At 39.7% G+C, this 26,746-nt stretch overlaps 3 protein-coding genes across 3 annotated transcripts; 1 reads left to right on the forward strand and 2 right to left on the reverse strand.

Annotated features, from left to right (window-relative positions):
• Positions 1–5,364: 5,364 nt before the first annotated feature.
• Positions 5,365–9,119, reverse strand: lrit2 (leucine-rich repeat, immunoglobulin-like and transmembrane domains 2). The gene is made up of 3 exons (XM_068717436.1): positions 9,010–9,119; positions 7,956–8,746; positions 5,365–6,185 (listed from the first exon to the last, which is right to left on the reverse strand). The coding sequence occupies exons 1-3, from the start codon at positions 9,117–9,119 to the stop codon at positions 5,365–5,367; spliced, it is 1,722 nt and encodes a 573-aa protein (XP_068573537.1).
• Positions 9,120–11,040: 1,921 nt separating this feature from the next.
• lrit1a (leucine-rich repeat, immunoglobulin-like and transmembrane domains 1a) lies at positions 11,041–14,586 on the reverse strand. Its single transcript, XM_068717448.1, has 4 exons — positions 14,465–14,586; positions 13,513–13,973; positions 12,411–12,716; positions 11,041–12,107 (listed from the first exon to the last, which is right to left on the reverse strand). Exons 1-4 carry the CDS (start codon positions 14,584–14,586, stop codon positions 11,041–11,043), a joined length of 1,956 nt encoding a protein of 651 aa, XP_068573549.1.
• A 3,214-nt stretch (positions 14,587–17,800) lies between these two features.
• On the forward strand, positions 17,801–22,550 carry rgra (retinal G protein coupled receptor a). Its single transcript, XM_068717462.1, has 7 exons — positions 17,801–18,201; positions 18,524–18,680; positions 19,156–19,277; positions 19,885–20,038; positions 20,163–20,280; positions 21,981–22,094; positions 22,382–22,550. Exons 1-7 carry the CDS (start codon positions 18,123–18,125, stop codon positions 22,523–22,525), a joined length of 888 nt encoding a protein of 295 aa, XP_068573563.1. The 5' UTR covers positions 17,801–18,122; the 3' UTR covers positions 22,526–22,550.
• Positions 22,551–26,746: the final 4,196 nt, after the last annotated feature.

The following is a 26,746-nucleotide window of genomic DNA, read 5'->3' on the forward strand; positions in this document are numbered from 1 at the left end:
TCAGGATTTTACTACCAATAAAAAAAGCTTAATTTCTAATTTTAAACTGTGGTGAATGAAGTATTAAGATCATTGTACTCGAGAAAAAGAAGCGATACCACACAATTAAATTGATCAATTAAGCCCTTTTACTTTGGTAAATCAAAAGTAGAAGTTCTCATTATTCCATGTAGAGTGGCCCTAGTCAGTGCTATTTTATTACATTGTAAATTACATAAATACTGATAGTATAGTATAACTGAAGCAGTGCTTTAATGTTAATCCTTTAATGTTAGGTGAAGCTCGTTTAACTGTTTTATATTTTTAGGTAACTATAGTAGCTATAACAGTACATCATCTTTTGTAAAATAATAACAAGCTTTGTACATAAAATATGAATCTGGAAAGTAATTACATCTGTCAAAGTACAGTATTTCACTTACTTATGGCTTATATGTACTTTTATAGATACTTTCCACAGCCGAATTTCAACTTTAGATGAAGATACAGCTGGATTATTGATAGTAGATGAATAATGCCTTTTAAAACATATTTTAAATCACGCAGTTGATTCTGTAAATATTCAGGCTGTCAGTGGGACAGTGAGGCCTATCTGGTCACAACCAGCTACGACTGTCCAGGATTAAAACATGCTCAGATCATTAGTCTGAAGCCTTGGAGGCTCTGTGAAACACACAGAGCCTCGGCTTTGTTACCATTAGCTTACATCACCAACACCTCCTTAATGAGCCTGCAAATATACTCTACTGCCGCCTTCTGGAAAACGAGGAGAAGCTGCTACCACAGCCCACGGTGAATGATAAAGAATAAAGTGTGAGAAAAGATTTGAGATCGCTGTTCCCAAATTCTAAAACAAAAATGATAATGACTAAAACTTAAGCTTTTACGGCCATGGGGGAAGTTTTGCGAAATTATATTGTTCCTCTTGGTGCAGCATGTGTTAAGCTTGTGTAAAAAAAAAAATTTAAAAAATAAGTAGAGCAACTTATCTAAACACTGAATGATAGTCATGTAGAACAACAGGAATACACATTTGATGAGCGTTAGAATGAGATGTATGAAGAAGGCCATACACAAGAATATTACATTTACTGTTGTTTTTAGTAAAACCTCACCAGATGTTCTGAAAATATATAATCTATTATCCTGATACAAGCGCTTATGCTCTCCTTAGCTCCAATATCAATGTGAGCACTACCAATTATGAGGTTACACTGAACTACTCACTGGGTATTTGTGTAGACATCCTGAGCAAACATGCACACTATTTCAAAGTTACATAAAACATGAAATTTGCAGATTACCCTCTCTAATCCAAGGACCAACTTGTTCATCTTTGTACAATATTGCATCGTTGGCAAAAAAACAAAAGTCCATCTGCCCTGATTTAGTTTGGACTGACAAGATGTGTGTGACTTGCTTTGGACTGCCTCAGCTGGCACATGTCATAGTTATGATGCTGCAGAGTCGACCCGGGGGAATTTTTTTTTCCACAAACTGAAAACTGCCTCCGAAACTCAGATTATAGATACAAATGTCTGATGTGCTGTTTTGTTTTTTTTTAGATCAGTACAGTGTGAAAGGTTCTTGAGGAACCAAACCCAAATGTTAGGTCAAAATTGTCACACACATAAACAGAAAAAGTTTTCAGTTTTTCAAGCTGTTAATGCTCTCACATGAAATGAGGGAATATGAGGAGCGGCCCAAATGATCATGCATTATGCCATGTAAGAGGCAGCCAGGATTACTGGGTTATTTGATAGAGGATTACAGAGTTAAAAGTTGCAAAGAGCATTGGTGCTTTAGAATGAAAGAAAACTATGCACAGGGTTCAAATACCCTGGTATGTGTTTGAAGCAGCAGATGTTTTACTGTAAATGAAACATTTGCTTTTCTGGATATGTTAACTAAGAAAGACAACATGTGTTTGGCATTAAAGTAACTCCTGATATTTGAACACTGCTACCCATGAGATTAGCAGGTTTTATGTGGCATAGTGTTTAAATAATACGCTGCGTTACGCAATATTAGGGTATGTAAGAGAAAATAAGATAAGATAAATTAAATTGTGATTCATGTGTGTTCTGTGCTAAAATAACAGATATTTAGCATCTACCGAATCCACAGTCTTGTGTCATACACAGTACATAGGGATTACATCAAAAAGCAGCATCAATCTCCTACCCGCCAATCATATAAACAAGCTTGTACAAGCAAGAAAGCAGATGTGACTGTGCTCCAGAAAATGAGAGCTGCCAATCTCAGCCAGTCCTTTAAAACCCTGCAGTCAACCCCCCAGCAGAGATGAACTGCTTGCATCACAGGAGACAGTACATGGAGATGGAGGAGGGGGTTGTGTGATCTGATCATAAAGTGACGGCCGGAGGGGATATTGGAGAGGATGCCAGTGTTTGGGTATTAATGTCAAATGAACAATGCCATTGGCCGAGGCATATCCGACGTGCCATCTGTCTCGGTTGGTCGGCACAGATCATGCGTGACACATGGCCTCTGTGTGTTGTGTTCTCGGAAGTGGGAGATGAGGAACTGTGACGTATATACAGTGACGCAGAGAGGATTTAACATATGTTAATGAAACTTTAAAGTTACAGTTTGTATAAATACTACTTCATCATTTGAGTCACTTCAGTGGTAACTAACTGTGTAGATCCGATTCAGTCCTTTCAAGACAGATAAAGCCGGTGAGAGAGGAAGAAGGTGGTGGACGACGTTGCTGACAATTCTTCAGAAAATGTTGACACACTATGTTGAAACACTTAATAATAACCATCGGGGTCCAGTTCAAAAGAAGTTGGCTCATGAAAACTAACTGAACAGTGATGAGAAAGAGACACAGCAAGAGGAAATGTGAATAAAGGTGTTGAGGTGAAAAATCATTTAAAAAAAAAACACATGAGTCACATCACTGCACTGACAAGTTCTGTCTGTGAAACGGAAACTTCCCAGTTTGGCAAATTTCAGTACCGGCAAGTTTCCATAACTTGTGTTATGGATGAATTTAATTTCAATACATTATAAGTAAGCTTAGTACTGTGACCTAGTGTTAATCAAAAATACATACTATGGGATACAAGCCTTTCAAGCACAGGTTCACAATTTTTTCAAGTCTGTCTTAAATCATTAATCAGGTGCCTCTATGAAGAACAAGAGGTGACAGCGGACCGAACACCATCAGAACCAGCCAGACAATTACCAACTTCCTGTTCGAGGTTTCAGGGCCTGCAACAGGCTACTATCGGCAATAATCGATAGTAGCAGCTGTAACGACACCTTTGAAGTGTTTTTCTCCTTTTTATCAGTTAATATCAAAACCTGTGCACCAACTCACCTTTACCTGGGTCATTGTTTGCCAATACAAGAGTATGAACTATAAGCTTTTTATGTTTTTTGTTAAATATTGGGCAGTTTGTTGTGGATTACTCACTTGTTTTGACATGGTAAAATAAAGTAATTTTAACATAACCTGCAGGTGTCAGCTTTGGTAAATTGTATTGTACTAAATTTTGTTAAAGGTTACTAAACATGAGAAAACATTTTGTCTGAACATTGTCTTTTTAGTTTGTATGTCATTATTCTGAAAAACTCCATGATTTAAGAAACACCAGACATACTTCCAACTTCCAGTTATTCTACAGAGCTCTATATCACATGGCATATATTTCCCTAAAATTTGAGGCGGTACATCTAAAGCCCAGTTTCAGAAAGCAGGTTTAGTGAAAACTCTGAGTTAACCCTGACATGAGGGAAACTCTGGGTTTTCACTTTCAGAAAAAGAGGTGGCTTAAACTCTGACAACCCTTTCATTTCACTTTATTTATATTTTGAATATGTAATAAGTAAGTAAAAATCAGAACAAGTACAACAACAAAAAATGAAGAGTAAACATACATTCTCATAAACAACACTAATAATCAACATAAATGAATATTACATGTACGACAATGAGTAGGAAGAAGTACTACCCCTGGTGCTAACCCTTCTCCATAACTCAAACAATTATTTCAATATTGATCAAATAAAACCTTTATGACTGGTCGCCTTTATTCCTTTTTTTTTATTTCAATTTCAACCTTGGCAATGAAGTCATACTTTTCACTGGGCTGTCCATGTTTACGATAAGATAAATCTTTATTAGTCCCACAGCATGGACGTTTGTGCAATAACAAGAAGCATCAGTTAAAATGTTTTGGTATGTGCACTCTATTGGGAGCAGTGTTGATTAAGAAGTGTGACAGCAGCATGAAGGAAGGACCTGCAGTATCTCTTCCTCACACACCGCATGTGAAGCAGCCTTTCTCTGAGGGAGTTGTTTGCCTGCATGAATAACATTGTAAGAACGCATGGGATAACGTATGAGCTGCGCTTTTTGTAGTCCATCTTCGGAACATTGTAGTTTCATCACGGCACACCAACATCAATAACATCCGCCGTTGTATTATAGTTCTGTAGCCTAGCTTAGGTGCAGTCAGATTCTCCTAGAATTGCAGTTGTCTTTTCCTCAGTCTTTATGAATTCTCCTTCAAAAAAATTATTTTACTTTTTGACCACAGCCCTTGTATGACTGACGCAGATCATGTTTGGTTGCAACCTGTTGTAGTGCTTGCCTCCCTGGTTCTGTGATCAGATAGTGAAATGATATTCCCGTTGTGTAGTCAAATGATGTAGCATCCTGTACTCACCTCCTTTTGAATTCAAAAATGTAGTCTATTATTCAAATATTTTTTACACATTCAAACAGTTGAATTCTTTTGTTCTGAATGTAATCATACAAAATGTTTTTACACATTCAGATATGCTGATACAGTACAATACTTTTCATCCATTTTGATTCCATAGATTAATACATTAACTGATCTTAAAGTGCTAACACAGAATTACATAAAGATAAAGTATGCACCTACTACTGAAATACTTTTAAAAGATGTGCTCATCAGCACTCATTCATTTGAATCAATCACAGAGGTTTTATATATAGCAGCAATTTGTGTGATAATTGAAATTTAAATATATGATAACAAGACAAATGTATATATTACATATTTAAGACAGGAAAAAACAGCAAACGGTTGCAAATCCTTGAATAACATTCTTGACATAACGGTCATCATTCACATCTTTGCAACAAACTCCGCAGCCTAGAACAGAGGGAGAGATGAGATTAAAACCAAGACAGACAACTTGATCATTCTTCTGAATATTGAACTTATAAGTGTTAAAATCAGTGTCATACAGCAGATCTATTTGTTCTATTCTATTTGACAAAAATAACTGCTACAGAGTGAGACATTGGTCTATAACAAGGTCAGTTTCATGTTTTACCTTGTTGGCTTGACAACTAGTAATTTAATACAGTTCAGCTGTGAGTCTGCTGTGGACGGCTTTGCCTTTATGCTGTCTGTCATCTGACCTTCTCCTCACCTTCCTGTCTTCACTGGAATCTTTATTAACCAGGCCCTCGTCGCTGGCAGCCTGCAGGCTGTCGAAGGTGCCCTGCCTCTCCCGTTCCCTCCCGGATGAGCTTCTCTCTCTCCGCCGGTTTTTCCAGGACTCCATGATACCCTCCAGGCAGGCAAACTTAGTGTCGGTGGTGCAGGCATACATACCTATAGGGACCGCCAGCACCATGGCTAAAACTATAACCACTATATGTATCAGCTTCTCCCTCTGCTCCATCTCAGTAATGTCACTTCCTGTTACAAACACAATGCACTGACCATTACGTGGTGCCTGGTTCTTAAGTGTTACACAGATTTCATATTTGGTAGCAGGCATCAGATCAGAGACGGAGTAAGAGTGAATCCCAGGGCCGATGAAGATCATTTCTTTCTTATCATTGCCTGCTTGGCCAAAGTGGATGGTGAACCAGGTTTCTGCAGGGCGTTCCAAAGCGGCGTACCACTCAATGGTAATACCACGGACGGTCTGTTTGGCAATGTGGATGTCAATGTAAACGTTTTCATCACTGGCAGCAGGTGGAACCGGTTTGTCATAGAGGACTGATGACTGGGAGCCGTCTGGAGAGTGGACGTCCAGGAGGACGCTGACAGAGGAGTTTCCAATGAAGTTGACGGCAGTGCAGGTGTAGACACCACGGTCAGCAGCATGCAGAGAGGGGATCAGCAGGAGGGATCTGATGGTGTTTTCATCCACTCTTTCCTGAGACTCTGGGAGGAAAACAGGGATATACATTTTTATTTTAAAGGACATGTAAGATTAGACAATAAATCTCAGTTTTTAATCATTTTGTTGATTATCTTAATACATTTTTCCACATATCAAGTTGAAAACTAATTATTTCACCAAATTCAGGTAATTTATATTCTGAGATGGGAAAAAAACGCCAATGAATTAAGCTAGAAGAAAGTCTGAACAATAATATGGCCGCTTCACACACAGGGATACAAAAAGCATAGTGGCGCAGACATAGACTTAGAGCTGCAACTAACTATTATTTTGTGTAAATCTGAGGTGATGTGAACAACTTGCTGGGTTTGCAGTCCAGAACCTTAAGATATTAAATTTATTGTAAGAAAAAGAAAAGAAGCAAATCCTCACAATTGAGAAGTTGAAACCAGAAAATGTTCGCCATTTTGCTTGAAAAAATATTTATGAGTTGATTGTCAACAGTGGGTAATTATTTAAGATCTAATAAATATGTTGAGGGGGATTATCGTTACATGGTCCATCCATATAATATAACATAAGAAAAGTATAGCAGAAAAATGTTTTCTCACTGGTGCAGTTGATTTAAAAATTATGTAATTACATAGAAAATGTGTGATCGCACAGGCTGAAAATGTTGTCTTTGTATACATTTAAGTAATTCTCTACCAGGAGAAGGTATGGTCGAAAAGAGTTGGAACAAGACAGCAGTGAGCAGTTGTAACTAATGGCTTTATTAATGGATAAATGTATTTTGTAACTTGAAGAACTAAATAAAGACCAATTTATCAATTAATAAGATAAGAATTCATGAAGCTCTTTAATTTATCAGAAAGGACACTCCCATGGACCATTTGACCTGTGACTTTCTGAAAAACAGCTGAACAAAATGCATGTATTAACTGGTTAATATTTAAAGTGTGCACATGGGCAAATCCTTGATTAATGATCTAATAACATTAACAATTGCAAATGATTTACTAGCTTTTGCTATCGGCTTATCCAATCCTTTATCAATTACTTATTCACACTTATAACTGATGGCCTAGAGTGAGGCAAATGTTGCTCTTTTTAATTACTTTTAAATTACCTTACTATTAATGAATCTGAGTAAGGGGAATATTTCCTAACCTGGCAACCAAAACGTTGTTCTTATTAATTGCTTATAACTGAATTATAAAAAAACATTAATGAATCATGTAAAGCAAGGAGCTTATAAGCCCTTTATAAAGAATACTTTGTTAAAAAGGGTAGTGTTGATGTTGTATTTTGAAGACTATTTTCTATTTGGTTCTTAAATGTGTGTACTTTTACTTAAGTTTGCAGCTACTCGACAGCTACTTTTTTTAGGTGGATCACTGTTAGCAACAGACATGGTGATAGTGATAGCAGGGACACTAGTGGCAGCAACGGCCTGGTTATTTGTTTATGATGAACTGTTTACTCGCAGTGATCTGCAGCAGCACTGCACTCTAAATATTAAGTCTGATGACGCCGATTTTTTACTTAATTAAACAGTATAGCCCAACACGGCTGACATTAGGTAGGCTATAGTGCACTATAATCTCCAACACTCTTAATCAACACTGATGGTGTGCAGATTGAGAGAATCAGTGGTGATTATCGCGGTGGGCCAATATCCAGATTTAGATCTCCTCATTTTAAAGAGGGGTTATAAGGTCTGCGATTAAACCGTATTTAAGTATCTAATTTACCACAAGATATCACTCCGGGTGTGTGTGGATGACATGTCGTGGACATCACACTCTTACCATGAAATCCTCTGATTATCTTCAGACCATATGTCCACCACACCGCGGGGTCTGGCCGGGCCTTGGCGATGCAGCGCAGGGTGAGGTTTGCGCCCTGAGGCAGGCTGATGTTGGAGGACAGGGTGGTGACGATGGGCTTCACGCACGCTTGCAGCTCTACCTCATGGAAGAACTTGCCCGCCTTAAAGTCCGGCCCTGAGCAGATCAAGTAGGAGTTCATCAGTATAATAGGGGGGCTCAGGGACCTGATGAACTCCACGAAGCCCTTCAGGCGGCAGTCGCAGACCCACGCGTTGTCGTGGAGCGCGAGGACGACGTTCGGCCCGAAAGCGGCCCCCTCCTGCTCCTCCGTGTTCTGTAGTTTCTGGTAGAGAGGCCAATTTTGGAAAACCTCCTTCGATATGACCGTAAGCCGATTGAAGGATAAGTCTAAGTAAGTCAGATCTGGCAAAAATTTCAACGCATGCTCGGGCAGGACGTCTAGCTGGTTGTGCTTCAGGTCCAGGATCTTCAGGGACGGTGTGTCTTCGAACGCTGTCCATGGTACTGAACGGAGCTTGTTCCCTTGCAGACGGAGCTCGGTTAAGTTCCCCAAACCCTCCAGACCCTTTGAGTTGATCACTGTGATATCGTTGAAGTTTAACCACAAGTTTTCCAAGACGGGCGTCTGTGAGAATGCCCCTCTGGGTATTTCAGTAAAGTGAGATTTTTCTATTCGTATTTTGGTCATATCATCTGGAAGGTTCTCTGGTATGGCCCCAAACGCACTCTCCTCCATACATATGAGCGACCTACGATTAAAAGGAAGAGTTTAAGTGAATGTGTTGGTACTATGTAGCCTGATGCTTTATAAACACAATAGACTAGGGCCACAAATTGAAGCTACAGACCTAGCCCATAAGGCTAACCTTTTGGCTTTTTTTAAACAATATAAGATATGCACTTCCATGTAACCATGTGTCCTTGATTCATTTTCCGCCACCCACTGACACAGTTAAAAGGTTAAAAATACGTCTGTCATGGCGCAGCTTGGACTGCATGAATCAGGTCTTACCTTCCATGGCGGTCTTCTACGCAGCTGCACCCACGTAAACATTGACGATACGTTTCATACGGCTGGATGTTAAACAAAGCAATAACTAGCAGGTAATAAATTATGTCCATAGTCCGGGAAATTTCATAAAATTGAGGGCTACATTCGTGCTCAAGACATGTCGACTGCGGCAGACGAATGAAGCCTATTAAGTCTAATCCCTGACATACCGAGTACTGAACAAGTGGCGTCTAATTCTTTGTGGAGGCATGATTAACACCAGGACAGTGTGAGCAGGTCTGACCCTCTATATGTTGCCATGTCGATTTGTATGCTAGGTTTGTAACTAATCATCCAATTGCTTATATATCACTTATATGCTATTAATAAGAACAAATGTCTGAGTTTCCAGTTTGTGAAAATTACCTCTGACTGGTATTTACCCTTCCTATTTGATAACAATGAAGTTCTAAAAGTTTAAAATCCAATACTTGCAAGTTCCACTCTCTAATCAGCCATGCAGCTATACAAGTTAATCATTTGTTAATAATTTAATTTTGGTCAAGATTCTCTGCATGTTTTTCCCAGAAAATAACTTCATTAGAAGGTTTTATTGATGAATTAAAGAGCCATAAACAGAAAAGTCCTGCTGGGAAGTCTGGTGGAATTTTTCACAGGCTGACAACCTTGAAGTTGTAATTGTCAGTACCTTATAACCGATATATAAATTGTTGGTACATTTTTTTACTAGCAATAATAAAGCTATCACAACTTACAAACCCTTTAGGGGGACTTATCAGAAAGTCATACCTTTAAGTCGCAGACCACCTGAGACAGACACTGATAGTCAAGAGATGGCAAATACTGAACTCATTCCATGGAATAAGTTTGTTCAAACCAGCCACATAAATAAAATAAAGAGCATAATCTGTATCACCCTTTCGAAATTAATATCTATCAACATGGTGTGATGAAACAAGACATAACAAGACAAAGCACCAACTGGATATGTATATAAAAGTTTATTCAACTAATATCATTGGAATGAATAGATCTACATTTAAAAGGGTAATGATGGTGGCACAAAACATGTACATAAAGATATTTCTGTATGTGTCTCACTGCTGGGAATATAAATTGTTGAACATTTCATTTAGCATCATTTCCACCCTATTTACATTGTGTCATAGTTCAGTCCTTCCTGTACTTCTCTCCAGCTCCAGCTTTCCTCCACACACCAGAGTGTTGAACCATGCCTATGTGTATATCTTCTCTGAGAACCTATGACAGATATATACAGAGGCACAGACTTAACTGTATATGGAAGTGTACATCATGCAGTGAAGTATATACAATTCATACACATACATTAATGATATAAACAATAGAGTATCTATCAATGAGTTCCCTTTAAGTCGGATCAGGTTGCAGAGGTTTCTTCGCTGGGCCATGCAAGTGAGATGAAAAATAGTTTACAACAATTGCTATGCTCTTTCAGCTTTTAGACATGTTTTCTCTTACAGGCTTAGTGATCAAAACATTCTTTTAGAAATAAAAGCATGTGCACAAGTTGTCTTGTTATTAATTCATGCACACATGTATGTCAGTGAAGTGAGTTTCACTCTATCTGTAAAAAACATTAAATATTCAACAAATGTCTGAAAAAAAAAAAAGTTAATTATGATGTTAAATATTCCTCTAAACTGATATTTCCATTATAGTGCAGCGTGCAAAAGTCCTTTGATAGAAGTTGGATCTCTGTGGCGGTGGAGTTGGTGGCGTGATCCAGCGAGGAGGGACGGGTGGGGGGGAATCCCATGGTGTGGGCGTACGGGAGCGCGTGGGAGGGGGACTGATGTCAGGATGTTGCTGAGAGTGAGAGTACAGGCAGTGATGGGGATACGGATACGGATGTGGATGGAGATGGGGGTGGTGATGGGGATGGGGATGGGGATGGGGATGCGAATGGGTGTTAGCGGTCTGACCGGGACATGGATGCGGGTGCATGCGAGGAAGATGGCGTGGAGCAGGAGCCGGAGCTGGAGCATGATGTCAGCAGAAGTACTCGTTAGGCTGTCCCTCTATCTTAGCTGTTGCCTCAGAATCCAAGCTGGAGCGGGCTGACAGCAGCCTGTTGGACTCCTCTGGGTTCAGTCTGTTCAAATATTCCCCCTCGAGCCCTTTGGCCTTCGTGCCAGGCGACAGCGTTTCAAAGGTCACGTATGAATCTTGGATGTCCTTGGATTTCTTTCCCCAGTACTTCTGAATGCGTCTCTTCAGAGCCCCACAGCACACGATGACAGTGAGCGGGACCGCAATGATACAGGCCACTGTGATCACAATCACATTAATCAACCTCTGGGTCCCAGTGGCACTGGCTGCTTCATCAGTGGAAAATATGACGCACTGTTCTTTCTTGGGGATCAGCCCTCTCACACACACACAGGCAATGTACTTGGTCCTGGGCACCAGCCCGTCGATGGTAACACGGTTCTGTCCCGCCCCAACATTAATCTTCCTCATATCCCTCTCTCCAAACACAGCATACAGCACACTAAATGCTGTTGTGTTCTTGGCCTTAGGGGCTCTCCAGTTCAAAGAAATTGTATTGTCTGTGTCCCCCACCACCTTTACTGAGCGGACCACCCTGTCCGGGTCCTGCTGCAGAGATGACGTGTTGGCCGCCAGGTTGCTTAGATTAGTCTTCTCCAGATCCAGCAGCGCATCTGGGTTGGAGGAGGTGGCAGGCCCGGGGGTTGCTCTGTCAGCTAGGCTGTAACTGGCTAGTCCAGGATCAGGACCAAGACCAGGTGGAAGGCCTGGATCCAGGGCAGGCAGTGATGAAGGTGTGGAGGTTGGAACCACATATCTGGCCACCAGTTTCTCCTGATAGGCAGCTTTGCCCACCGGGTTGGGTTTCTTGACTTTGGCTCTCTTGTCATTGCTGGTTTGGTTCCCCTCTGGTTTTGGTGAGTTAGAGACAATGAGAGAAATGACAGCTTCAGCGTTCCCAGCATAGTTAGTGGCCTTGCAGATGTATTTCCCTGAATCCCGATAGGACACAGCTGGGACACGGAGGATGGACCAGGTGATTCCCTCCTTTGAGGTTTCCTGCTGGACTATGGTGGCAGAGAGGGGAGATTATGATCGTTACAAAATGGTTACAAAAGGACAATGAGAGAGAAAATTTAAATATGAGAAATATTCCCTTTCATTGATGTGCAAAGAGACACCAAGCAGGTGATTACACAGTGTTGCAATGATCATCAGCAGTGTTGCATAACTCATTGCTGTAGCCATAGCTGTCAGTCAGACTTACAACCTCACTAACTCCACTGTTAGCTTTCTGTTTAATTAACAGCAGCAGTACAGTGTGTAAAAAAACATCTTATCTCAGTCACAACACACAGAGAAAGACTCACCTGATCCATTAAGGAGTCGCCCATCTGCTTTGCGCCATGACAGGTCTGGGATGGGGACTCCAATGGTGCCACAGCGGAGCAGCACATTGTTCCCAACAGCGCTCCGGACTCGTGCCACAGCTGTGTGGATACGCGGGAGCTGACAGCGCCGCAACTCTGCGTCACTGAACAGGACCCCTGATACACTTTCCGGTGCTGAACACCTCAGCCTCGTGTCAATGAATGCCACTGAAAGAGTCGGAGACTTCTGGAACTGGACCAGGTCGTAGAGCCGACAGTCACACACCCAGGGGTTGTCATGCAGACCTGATGGTGAGGGCACATGTGAGGTTACAGAAGGAAGACCAGCGTCCAGCTGTGTGCAAAGTGATAGACCAGCCTGCAGATGGCCGGTGTGGATGTAAGGATGTTAATCCTGTAAGAGGATTAACATGTAATTCATAAACTACATCATGACCATGACCATGACCACGACAACGAAGACGACGACGATGATGATGATGATGATGATGATGATGATGATGTTGGTGGAATAGTGTTCAAGGTCAGGTCTTGCTGTCATTTCACCCTCCTGTCCTTTAGAGCTGTCCACTGTTCTGAGTATGAGAATGGGTTAAACACACAGGAGATGAGTAAGAGTAAAATACATTTTGTATTTTACACACAGATAGATAGATATGAAATAAGTGTCAGCAGTAGCTGTTGGAAAATATATTAATAAACACTTACACCCTATATCTGCTCACAAGAATGGTCTATATTGCAAACCAGTTATAGACCGTGTATATATGGCTTATAAATGCTTAATAGTGTTCAAATAATGTGTTACTTTGGTCTTTAAATGCTAATTATGTTACATCGTTTTTCAAAGCAAATATCATCTTCAAATATTAATGGGGCAAATTTTATGAAGTACAAACCTTCCCTTACCATACATCAAATTATGTGTTGCTTAGCAACTGTTTTGTCCAGCTGCTGCAACAACGCTGCTTTGTACAAAATTAATTAACACGTTTCTTTACGCACAGTGTTTGATAGCGCTCTTTTTGGTATTGTGAACTGAGGCAGGCGTAAACCACGAATGGAGTTTTAGGGGATTTACCAAGTATCATCTTGGAGCTCTCTGGACCTTGCACAGGTTTCGCCGCCAGCCAGGTGGACAGCACCTCAGTCGGCAGAGTCAGCAAGCTGTTGCTGGACAGATCCAAGTAGGTGAGGTTTTTGATGTAAGTGGTGGCCTCCGCTGGCAGCGAGGGGAGCTGATTGTTGTGCAAATCGAGAAGTCTGAGACTGGGCATATCCATGAGAGATTCCCAGGGAAAGGCGGTGAGGGCATTCCCGTCCAGACGAAGCTCTTCCAGGTTGAGCAGTCCCCGGAAACTGTCCGGGCTCAAGGCGGACAGCGTGTTGAAAGACATCCACAGGAATTCCAGACTGGAGAGGTAGTTGAAGGCTTCGCTCGGTATCCGCTGGATGGCCGTCTTCTCAATCCGCAGCTTGGATGTGTCAACAGGAAACCCGACAGGCACAAGAGATATCTCGGGATCATTGCAAATCACGCTCCTAAAAGGGAGACATCATTGGAGAATGTTTGTTCACCTCCAAATCATCCCACCCAAATTACGCATTTAAGGACATTTTTAACAAAGCAAATGACAAATATAGCAATTAATTAGAAATTAGCATCAAAGTCTGAGATTAAGGTTTTGAAGTCTAGAGGATAAAAATGTATGTGGTAAATTCACAAGCATAAAAAAAATGCTGTGGCTAATAATTCCGAAAAAATACTGATCTCCCAATCCACCCAAACCATCTAAAGTCGCATAAAACGCATAGATGGGGAGGTTGAAAGTGCCTTTGAGAGAGAATCCTGCATTAAATAGAATTGGACCGACATGCACTCGCTGAATTATCGTTTGTACAGGTGTTCACCCCTAAACAAACATCTGTCCTCCTTGAAGACTAGACAATACCGTATCAAAAGATGCACGTCTGCCAGAGCACTTTATAATGTGTTTGATATGAAGCAATGTTCACTTGGACTTTTTCCTTACCTGGCCTTTGATCCATCACTCAAGTTGTGGTAAAAACAGCTGCACTGCGACGGGCAGGAGCTCACTGGGGAGAGAAGTTCACCTGTGGCCGCGTAGAGCCCCAGGAGCAGGACGAGGAACATTGTGGCCCACTTTTACGCATACGCAGCTTGGCTACATGCGCCCAGTTTGCGCCCACTGAAGTCAAACAGACTTGCTTTTTTCTCTCATTTACAGGAATATCATCCGCATTGCTTTGTCCCACCGCTTCGCTGTCCCATAGTGATCGGACTGCTATGAGTCCCGAGATAAAAAGGATAGACAAGGATTAGCGAAAGGACTGGCGTTCTTTTCATTTGGATGCGTATTGCATCCCTGAATCCGATAGGCTGCGCAGAGACGTCCCTATTTATTATCACAGAAAAACACTTCCGAAATGGTCATAATCCACTGTGATGTTTGGATTTTTTCTTTCCCTCAAATGTAGCTTGTTCATATGAGCCCTGCCGTGACTGTTAATCTGTAAGTGGACAGCACTATGTTCTACCACAAGGTGGCCCCTTTATCCCAGCCTGCGGCTCCTACCTTGAGACCGTCGCACTCAACAGATGCTCATTTAACATTTCCTTAATCCGCAGTCCTTTTTTTAAATGTATTTATTTTTTATCACAAAACAACGAATATCACTGCAGTTAGAATACAGATATAAATAATTTGATGTAAAATGAACAATAATATGAAAATACTTTTTTTCATGTAAAGTAAGAGAAAATAACCCTACAGTTGGGGCCTGAACCACTGACAAGATATTTCCAAAAATGAATCAAATAATTTCCTGCATAATGTCTCATCAAAGAAAATACCTATTCTTAAAAGTGTTACTCCTTTTGAGATCCCCTCTTCATCCCATGTATGTATCTGCACATAAATTACGCATGTAGACTCATCAACAGGAAACAAAGTAGTATTTTATAAACCGACAAAATATGTCAAAATAAGGAAAACTACTAAAATAAGTAAGAAATGTATGTTTATCAGTTTGAGTGAAAGAGACTCATAGTGGCCTTTAGATTTCCCCTCTGTAACCCAGTTAGTCCAACACTAGAGGAAAATACCTCCAATTGTAAAGTTTGTGTTTTGCAGTGTTAGTAAATCCATGTGTTATTTGGCACCTGTTCCTTGTGTTTCCCCTTGTATTGCGTCATGCTGGAAGTTTAGTGTTACACTTGGCTGGCATTGCGAAGTGTGCCAACTCTGGCCTGAAGATCTGACGAAACACACAAAACACTCTTTAATATGTGTGAACAAAGAAACAACATTGCATCTGACTCACATTTCACCGCAGTGCCAGGTCACAAAAAAATTTGATAGAGATTAATACATCCTATAGATTGATAATGAAAATAATAGTTACTGAATTATGTGCGACATATGGATATATTAAACTTTTCCTTCTTTGCCCTTTACTATAGAGTTATTTCACTCTTTTGTTTTAAAATCCCTTCAAATCACAGGTTGATCAGTATGTATGGCTTTACAACCTTGCAGGCCTGTTTTGAGGCTCTAAACATGTTGAGCAATCATGCTCCCTCATGTTGAAGATCTTAAACATTCCATATTGCAATGCAAGTAGTTAATCTCATTTACTGAATCCAATAAAGCTGCCCCTTTACATTGTATGAACTAAGACTGGACCTTATTTGAGGTGCAATGTCATCCTTAGTGTGCAAAAAGTCTCATAAGAATAGAAGTAACATTAGAATAAATGGGATTTGGGAGTGTTTGCCGTATCATACGATATCATTATGGGTTAATATGGAGCAAGAGTTGTCAGATCAAATGTTAGAGTTTGCATCAGTGCACAAGTGCTTCATCAAAAAACATTGTATACACTTATTTGTGACAGTATTTCTTTACACTCTTGAGGATATTTTGAATGGTATGGGATTGTTGTTAATTTGTTAAAGCATTATTTAATTTAAATTTTTTGTCTAACCAATTTTAAGATTTTGGACCAAAAAAAGGAATACCTATGTAAAAAAAAAAGTGACAACTGCACACTTAAACTCATGTTTAATGTTTGAGTCAACCAAGGTCACAAGGATTTTTTGTTTTGTTTGGAGCCATTTGTTTTAGTGTGATGTAAAGTGTATACTATTTAAAAGTATATATTATATGTAATGGTTCTTGACCATTAGCATTCCATATTATTAAGCACTTTTCACACATTTTCACCTATATTTCACAAGATTTCTGATCTTATAATCCTTGTTACAATGTTAGGCTTGTGTCCCCTCTATCCCTTTGGCATGAAAAGCTGCAAATGATGTCGGAACTGAAACATGACAAATGCATTGAAGGGTGGAGATGACGGCTGGATTTCATGTCATTTACATACTTGATAAACTCCAAACGCTCAATTGGAACACATGCTTTTATTGTACAACACATTTATCCCTTATCACACAGGAAACTCCAGACTGAATCAAGCTTCTTTTGACACATGTTGTGTCTGAGGTTCCGAAAGTACAATTTAGTTTTGTTCTCTATCATTCCAGGCAGATGCCATATTGGTTTAATCTCTTGAGGTCAGTGCATATCAAAAGTTTTATTCCATTCAAAGAAAGCAAAAAAAATGTCCACAAAGCAAGTGCTGACATGTCCAGTTTCACATCCACAAGTCAAAACAGAGCCTACCATATGGGACAAAGGATTAAAAAAAGATACAGATCAACAGTACTCACATTGATCCTCTGTAGTGTCAGAATAATCCCTATGTGTCATTAATCAGCGAATGGGCATGGTTACTGTAATGAATTGAAACACATCACAAACATTTTATCTTAATATAATGCATAAACTGCAGGTTGATGTGCTGGAAAACTAGAAATGATAACTCCTTGCTTGCAGATAAGACACCATGTGTCTTTACAGTTAGTCACACACAAACATATATATATATATATATATATATATATATATATATACATATATATATATATATATATACATATATATATATATATATATATATATATATACATATATATATATATATATATATATATATATATATATATATATATATATATATATATATATATACATATATATATATAAAACATTCATACACAGCCTTTGGCAAGAACATGGAGGTCCAAGAATAATGGGGTTATTATTGTTGGTGTTAATGAAGGGGAAACTTCTGATGTTGTGGTTGGAGGGTTTTGTCTTCTTCTTAATTGTGAGTGTAGTTCTGATTAACGGGAGGCTGGATCTCTGCAGACACCTGTTGTGTCTCCTTAAAGCGACTCAAAGCTGTGAGCTGCATCAAACGCGTCGTCTCGTCTCGTCCTTTGACATTGGCTGCGGCTGCATCCTCACCCGGACGCAGAGACACAAAGGCTTGTTGTGTAACTAATTGAGGGCTTACTGTTGCGGTGGCTAAATACGCATTAAGGGTTGAGGTTTGTGTGGTTATGTTCATTAAGACATTCCTGCACGGATTGGGGCGACAGAGAGTGCGAGGGCTTTACATAATAAAGTGCATCCTTTTCACGTGAAATGCCCCTTTAAAAGCTGTCTCTCTTCAGCCATAGAGGCACATCGTAAACGAGAGGGTTGGGAGGAGTGAAAAGTCTTTGACAGCTGCACTTTGTTGTATCAATTCGACTTCAGGATGGTCTCGTCTTACCCTTTACCGGACGGCTTCACCGACTTCGATGTGTTTTCACTGGGATCATGTCTGCTGGTGGAGGGTGAGTGTTTTTCTTTTGTGCTGGAAATCAGCCAAAACTACTGCGAGGATACAAGGGCTGCACCCGCTGAGTAATGTTAACCTATGGCAGGACCTGACGCCACCTGGTCACTGACACTATACAGAGACTGTAGCTTTCTCTTTAGACTCGCAAATTAACCTTCACGTACAATCTGTTTACAAAATGCGATGTTTGAAAGGAGCATGTTTATGAAATACCACGGTGCTGCATGTGACGCAATAAGCATCGATGTGCACACTGGTTTCCATTCACCGCCGCACACTGCCTTCATTCACGATTGTTTATTTCTGTTCCGCCAAAGGTCTGCTGGGCTTCTTTCTAAATGCGGTGACAATCGTTGCTTTCCTCAAAGTGAGAGAGCTAAGGACCCCCAGCAATTTCCTAGTGTTCAGTTTAGCGATGGCTGATATTGGCATCTCTATGAACGCCACCGTCGCCGCTTTCTCCAGCTTCCTGAGGTCAGTGATGTAACCACCCCCATAAATAATGAATATCATGGAAAATGTATTGAGAAAATACTACCTGGCTACCTGTTCCCGAGACGAATAATCTACACGGAGCTGTATGGTCGATACCGGGAGGAACAATCAGGGTTGTAAAAGGGAGGGGGAGCGGTCAATACACTGCTGAATAAAGCCTATATGTCAAGCTGTAATTGCGAGATGAAATATGCTGCTCTCAGTGTTCACCAGTCTAGGGATTATATATATATATATATATATATATATATATATATATATATATATATATATATATATATATATATATATATATATATATGTATAGCCTCCTATTATTGTTTATTCCCATAATCTAAAATAGTAAATTCATGGATTGCTTACATCAATCAGTTTTAGTGTATTTAGTCAATTGTTATTTATTCTTTTTAGATGAAGACATTAGTACATTTATGAACACACCCTCTGTCTCAAGGTACTGGCCTTATGGCTCTGACGGATGCCAGACTCATGGTTTCCAGGGCTTCATGACAGCTCTCGCCAGCATCCACTTCATAGCCGCCATCGCCTGGGACAGATACCACCAGTACTGCACTAGTAAGTCCTAGTAAAATGCACACCAAATGCATTTTGCTTTCCCTACCCCATGAAGCACAGGCTCTCACACATACACAAACACACAGCCAAACGAACTCACACACACAACACACCCAATCAAACACTGAGCAGGTTTTTGTTCTCGGTCTCCAGCTGATCTTAAGACCTCCTGCTAATCTGAAGAGACCAGCTGGTTACAAGTGGCCTGTTTTCTTTAAATTTGCCACAGGTCATGGCCATAAAGGAATAAAGACAAAATAGCTTGTGAAGATAGCCAACATTGTTTCCCAAGTTGCAGTTTTTTGGGTGTTAAAACTGCAACCTGGGAGACTTGAGTGTTGAGTAAAAAACATTTCTTCTCATGGTCAGAAATAATTTAGCTCCAGCTATCCTGCTATTTTTAGCCACCATTATTAATAACAGGATACAGGGGGAAGTGGAAGTGACTGAACACCTCATCTGCAGTTCACACTATTTTCCTGTGCTTGTAAGACAGCTAGTTACTGCGGTATTAACACGTTAAAACAAAGTGCTTCTGCAGTAGTGTGACCTTTTTTGGAGGTGTTAGAAAATGTCATGATGAATGTTTTGAACTTGCTTTCATCAGGGACAAAGCTGCAGTGGAGCAGCGCCATCACTCTGGCTGTATTTGTCTGGCTCTTTACTGCTTTCTGGTCTGCCATGCCTCTCATTGGCTGGGGAGAGTACGACTACGAGCCCCTCAGGACCTGCTGTACTCTGGACTATACCAAGGGAGACAGGTACTGTGTAGGCACATACACTCTTCACTATCAAGATAAGCATTGATGTCTTGCATACTCTATCCCCCATTGTGATTAGTTTATACTGATTTTACAGCCGTATGTGCATTTTTTTTCTCCACAGAAACTATGTGTCCTATTTGATCCCCATGACCATCTTCAACATGGCCATCCAGGTGTTTGTTGTCATGTCCTCTTACCAGTCCATTGCACAGAAATTCAAGAAGACTGGCAACCCCAGGGTAAGTTTGAAAAAAAAAAAAAACATACAAAATACAACAACATAGGATCAGAGGTATAATGTGATTCACAAAGATTTAAAATTAAGTTGGCTATCTATCAACACATAGACACACTGACTCTGTTTTGCTTCAGTTGCTCCAAAACCAAATTGAATCACATGCTTGCTGGAATTTAGAAATGATAGTTGGTAGCTGTAAGTAACAGAGAAGTTATAACTAATGCACAAATCCTTACAAATATGTAATTCACATCAAGATTCTTCCTGACTTCCTTTGAAGTCAGTTAAAATGTTACTAAATGCATTTACTCAAGTACTGGACTTAGGTCCAAATGTGAGGTACTTTACTTTTTCATTTCATGCCACTCTCTATTTCTACTACACTACATTTTAAAATGTAGAATACAGCTTCACAAATGTGACGATTTGCTGCTTTCCCTTCTATTTAAATGTGTTTTAATTATCTTAAATTTCCCTGGTTATACTTACACTCTTTTACTTAAGTAACAATGCTGGAATTTTACTTTTAACAGGATATTTTTACAGTGTGATACTAGTGCATTAACTTAAAAAAAAAAAGATGAATACTTTATCCATCACTGCACATTGGAAGAAATCATAGAAATCCTCTTTATATTGACATCTATGTGATCTCTTCCTGTCATCACAACTTTCTCACATCCTTATTTAGACTGGCAAACAGACAGTGAATGGAGAGCATGCAGGCTGTGACATATGTAGGTCAATGCCTCAGGGGGAAGACCGGGTGCTTCAGTTGGGAATGCGGACAGTAGCTGGTGTGTGGTGAAAAGAACAATGTATCTGTGAATGGGGAGTTCCTCAGGGGCTAAATCAGGTCGCCTCACTTTATGTTGCATAAGCCCTATTACTCACAGTCATATGAGTTGGCTGGAGACACTTTCATTACACGCACAAAGGCTGCAGAGTAGCACCATGCTCTCCACCAGAGCAATGAAATTGTGTAATGTAACGTCACACAATGTATGCTATAAAAACCTGGAGAGATACAGTTGTCCAGATTTGTTCCATGGCCAAGAAGTGGTGAGAAGTTGTGTCTGATGTTGCTTCATAAATATCCTTATATGTCTCTGTAACTGCCTCTTCAGGCTTAGGACTCCTATAGTCAGGACAAACTAAACTTTAGTACAAACTTAGTGGAAACCTACTTTTTTTAAGGTCAAGTAAAGCTGACAAAGTTTCCAAAGCTCCCAAATGTGTATAAAATGATACACAAGACAGCTATAATATTTCCAATTCATAGAAAGTGCAGCCATAAAAACATGAAGTTGTGGGTTTGAATAGTTCACTTAGTGTAACCATCATATATCTTCAATGCAGAGTTGAAAGAAGCTGATGCAGAATATATGATACTATCAGACAGTGTAAAATCAAATATTTTTCTCTAACCTTAAAGCTACTTACCACCCTGTATGTTAAGAGTTTAAATATATCTCTGAATGTGTAAACTCACACTTTGACCCCTGGATTACAGCAAACTGCCCCTTTACTCGCTAGCTGTTTCTGCTGAGCATGAATGGTCTTAACATAGACACAGTTTTTATCCCAGGCATGTGACTGGGCCTCATGACACAAGGCATTTTTCTCTCCTTCTCTCCCTTTGTTCGATTGGTAATCATTCATGTTTTGTACCTCCTTCTTATCTTTCTTTACCCTCTGTAGTTCAACCCCAACACTCCTCTTAAGACTATGCTGTTGTGCTGGGGACCCTATGGCCTCGTGTGTTTCTATGCCGCTGTGGAGAACGCCACCCTTGTCTCCCCCAAGCTCAGGATGGTAAGGACAGTCAGCACAAAGATGCACACAATAACCCTCCACTATAATTCAGACCTATTGGTGCATTGATTTTCACCAGGATTGTTTAATTTTTCTGTAAACAAAAAACATTAGAATGATTTGGATTTTTATATTGTCATAAATATTCTAGTCTAAGTGTCTTTAACTAATTAGCTGAACAAGCAATTATGCTTCATAACTGTATTCTAGTGCATTTTCACGATAATCTGCTCCTTGTGGTCTTTTAAGCATTAATAACCTTGTCATGCTGGCACCTGTCTCTGCAGATGGCTCCCATACTGGCTAAGACCTCTCCTACCTTCAATGTCTTCCTCTACGCTTTGGGAAATGAGAACTACAGAGGAGGCATCTGGCAGTTCCTCACTGGGGAAAAGATTGATGTGCCTCAAATTGAGAACAAGTCCAAATAAACTAAGCATGCAATAATTACAAACACTTAATGTCGTGGTGGTTTCTTTGATGTTTCTGTTTCAGCAGTATTTCATTATATCACTTAATTGCAACAAAAAGACATTGGACTTGGCTACTTCTGTAACAACCAGGATTTCTCTGTTGTTTTTTCAAATTAAATGTTACTTCTCTCATGAAGTAGGGGATGCTTTTCACTTTGAGTTCTATTATCCTTTCTGTAAACAAACGTCATTAGTGATGTCCAAATATTCTATTGGTTTCCAGGTTCATTTAAATACAAAAAGTCTTACAAAAAAAATGTAATTTAAGGAGCTTCAAACCAAATAGACAGATATTAGCTAACAGAGAATCCATGTCACAGTATTTTGATGGTTGACCTCTGACAGTCGGGAAGGTGTCCTTCCTTGTTTATGGCGCCTGTCAGTGAAAGTGTGTGCATGACACTCGTCATACTCTCTACGATCGTGAGTGACCTCTGTATTTAGAGCAGAACTGCACTAATCCTCTAAACAAGGCGACCATTCTTCAACACAGCCCCCACATCAAGTTAGAGATTAGTCTATGGCTGTAGCTTAACTGGACATGCTTGTGGCCTGCAGATTTATATATGAAATAAAGACAGAAGTCTGTGTGGCGTATAGTGAAATAAGAGAAGTCAGAATTAATCATTGGTATTTACTTAACAATGAGTTTAAAACGTAAATTCCTGGTTTAGATTATGCTTAATGTTATTAAAATCCCTTCGTTGACTCAGACCTAGACTCTATTTAATTTAGCAATTTAACTAGTGGAAATAATAATAATGATAAATATTACAAATAGTGTGTTTTTCTTCACATATAATTAAAAGCAGCATTACTTTGACATTTCATTGAAATGTATAGTCTATCCACAGCGTTAGACAACACACAATAACACAACTGGTTATCATACAATCAATATTCTTAGAGTAGGTTTCAAAAACCAAGCAGTCTACTCTCATGGTATTATTTAATGTAGTATATGATTTTAGTGTATAACAGGATAATAATTAATGTTATCATCTGATGCATGATCAGACTTGGGGTCAGAGTGGAGTGTGTTTCTTTAAGATGCTCTGAAAAGCTTTTTAGACCTTTTAAACATATGGGATACTTTAGCATTTTCTATATTATGGTACATTCATTCATGACAATATAATGTGAATCTTCAACATTTCAAATTTGTCAGTCCAATTGCTGTTTATAATTTAAGAAAGTAATCTCCCACAGAGAAATTAACATAAATAAATAACTAGAATATATTTCTTTTTTGTATTATTCATCATCCAAAAAGCAACATCATCAATGTAACGCATGTTACCTATACCATTACTAAGAAAGATAATGCTCCTTGTGACAGTATAAATTATCCTGATGTGTTCAGTGGTGGAAAGTATAACTCTAATACTTACAAAGTACTTGTACTTTGTAAGTATTACTGGGTAATTCCATATTTTGCAGATTCAGATTATTATAACAAAATGTAACAATAGCTTTCACAGCAGTATTTAAATGAGTTAACCCGACTTTTACCAGTGACAACATTAAAGTGATGCATGCATCAATGATAATACAATTTTTGTACAACTTTATGTTTTGATGTTCAAATGTATGTACATTATATACCTTTCTAGACTGTGCTATTAACTTTTAGCTAAGAATTTTTCCACCACTGGATATGTGTCAGTGCAATTACAGCAAAGTAGACGTTCAACCAGCACGATGAAACACTTACAACATACAGTAGAAGCCCCGAGTTGGTGTTAAGCTGATTAATTGATGACAGCCTGTCAGTGGAGCAGCTTGTTGCATAATTATGCAGTACTGACACATTTGCAGTAAGCAAACCCAGCCCTTCATCAGCAACATTCTCATTTATTCCAGCTAATTTAGTCATCTGCATGAAAAACACCAGGGATTAGACTCTACCGATGTTGTGAAATTCTATTGCAATGTGGATTACATTTAGATAAATAGATAGATAGATGGATAGATGGATAGATGGATAGATGGATAGATGGATAGATGGATAGATGGATGGATGGATGGATGGACGGACGGACGGACGGATGGATGGATGGATGGATAGATGGATGGCTGGCTGGCTGGCTGGATGGATGGATGGATGGACAGATGAATATATAGATAGATAGATAGATAGATAGATAGATAGATAGATAGATAGATAGATAGATAACTGTGTGTGTGTGTGTGTGTGTGTGTGTGTGTGTGTGTGTGTGTGTGAGTGTGTGTGTGTGTGTGTGTGTGTGTGTTTTCAGTTCTTCCAGGAGCAGGCCAGGGCTTATGTTAAGCCTCATAGCAGAGGGGATGAATCTGGCCCTGCCTGTTTGTTTTTGAACCGGGGCAGCATATCTCCGGCCAGAGGGCATTCTGAGGTGTGGTTTCTGTAGGGATATATTAATGTTATCATAACAAAAGTCCAGCTGCTTTTCTCTCCTCTTCTGTTACTGAAACATACTGCTCAGGTGGGCAGGAGTATCCAGTTTGCAGGTGTAAAAATCCCCTAGGATGATCTTGGGAGAGCCAGAAAAGGCAGTTTCTAGCTGAACATACATACATTGATTGATTGTCTGAGAAGCCCTGGTTCTATTAGCTTATGGTAGAATATAAACAGCTGCCACAATCCCCTACCCAAACGGACCCAAAGGGAAATAGACAACATTTCCAGCTCTCACGTGTCTTTAACATGCACAGAAGAGCTTCAGAAATTCATTTAACTGAGTGATGTTGTTATGTAAGACCTCTGTTAGCCAGTTCTCTGTAAAACACAAGATACACACATCCCTGCATTATTTCACAGTGTTTGATGATGCATACAAGCATACAATATTTTTGTCATTTTTATCAATATAAAACTTCCATCACACCCTTCATGACGTGAGCATCAAAGTCGCCAGACGTTGATGCACATATGGAGCTGTCATCTGGTGGGAGGAGTTATTTTGACCCCACTTTCTAAAGCGCTGCAGGCCAACATGATCAACTGCCAGTACAAATGTATTTTTAGAGTTTCAAGGAACATGATGCAATACATGATTAGAAAAATAAATACCTAATGCATTAATGAAATGTATTACTTTCTGTAGTAAAAACAACTCTTTCTCTCTTCATTGTTTATCAGTATCTATATGATTTGTCGTCACAGATGATGCCCACAGAATAATTATTTAAACCACACTGGCCAGACACTTGGATTATGTTAACTTTGAATCCAAATGTCTGGCAGCAGACCACAGTCTGCTTTTCCCCCTACTCTTACAATCAAACATATTCAGGTACTTAGAGTCCACTGAGGATTATGTCTGGTCAACCAATGAAGTTTTCATATGGGCTTTTTGAGAGGATTACACAGCAACATGACCACGAGTGCGAGAGAAAGAGAAAATCAAAGTGAGTGAGGAATGTTCTAGAAAAAAAAAAGAATCAGCATTCTCCTGAGCAGTGAGGGAGAAAAAACACTAAAAAAGAATATGTGGACTGATGGATGTAACACTGCATACATTACATTACAGTCATTTAGCAGATGCTTTTATCCAAAGGGACTTACAATTCGGGATCTATCTACACACCGTAGACTCAGCTACGGGAGCAATTTTTTTGGGGGTTAAGTGTCTTGCTCAAGGACACAATGACATGAGACTAGTAGAGCAGGAGCCGGGGATCAAACCGCCGACCCTCTCCACTTAGCCACGGTCACCCCTATATACTACTGGTAACCCCGAGCAACAGTTCATGTGACAAAGTGGAGCACATTATTTTCAGCTCGTCTGAATCACCATCTTCGTAGGAATGACACATTGATTCTAACACCTTGTGAATGACCTCATGCCCAGCCAGGGCAAAAACAAGGTGACATGTCAGTCTTCTGCCTCAGATCCACCACACATTCATTCCCTCCATTAGTGATCGTGACTGTCAGGGAAGCCGATTATATAACCCCAGGCCCATATGACTCTACATACACACACACACACACACACACACACACACACACACACACACACACACACACACATATGCTCTTGTTGAGCAGCCACAGGACAATCAATGGTAATGCTGACCACAGCTGCTCTTCCAATCAATTCATTGAAATTGAGAAATCACACCATTTTACACAATGTGATTTACATGAAACACATGGCCATGCAACCATATTGTATACAAATCCAACTTTAAAAC

Source organism: Cebidichthys violaceus, unplaced genomic scaffold (assembly GCF_023349555.1).
Source record: "Cebidichthys violaceus isolate CVI_PGR_0920_01 unplaced genomic scaffold, fCebVio1.0.p SCAF_10, whole genome shotgun sequence".
NCBI lineage: Eukaryota > Metazoa > Chordata > Actinopteri > Perciformes > Stichaeidae > Cebidichthys > Cebidichthys violaceus.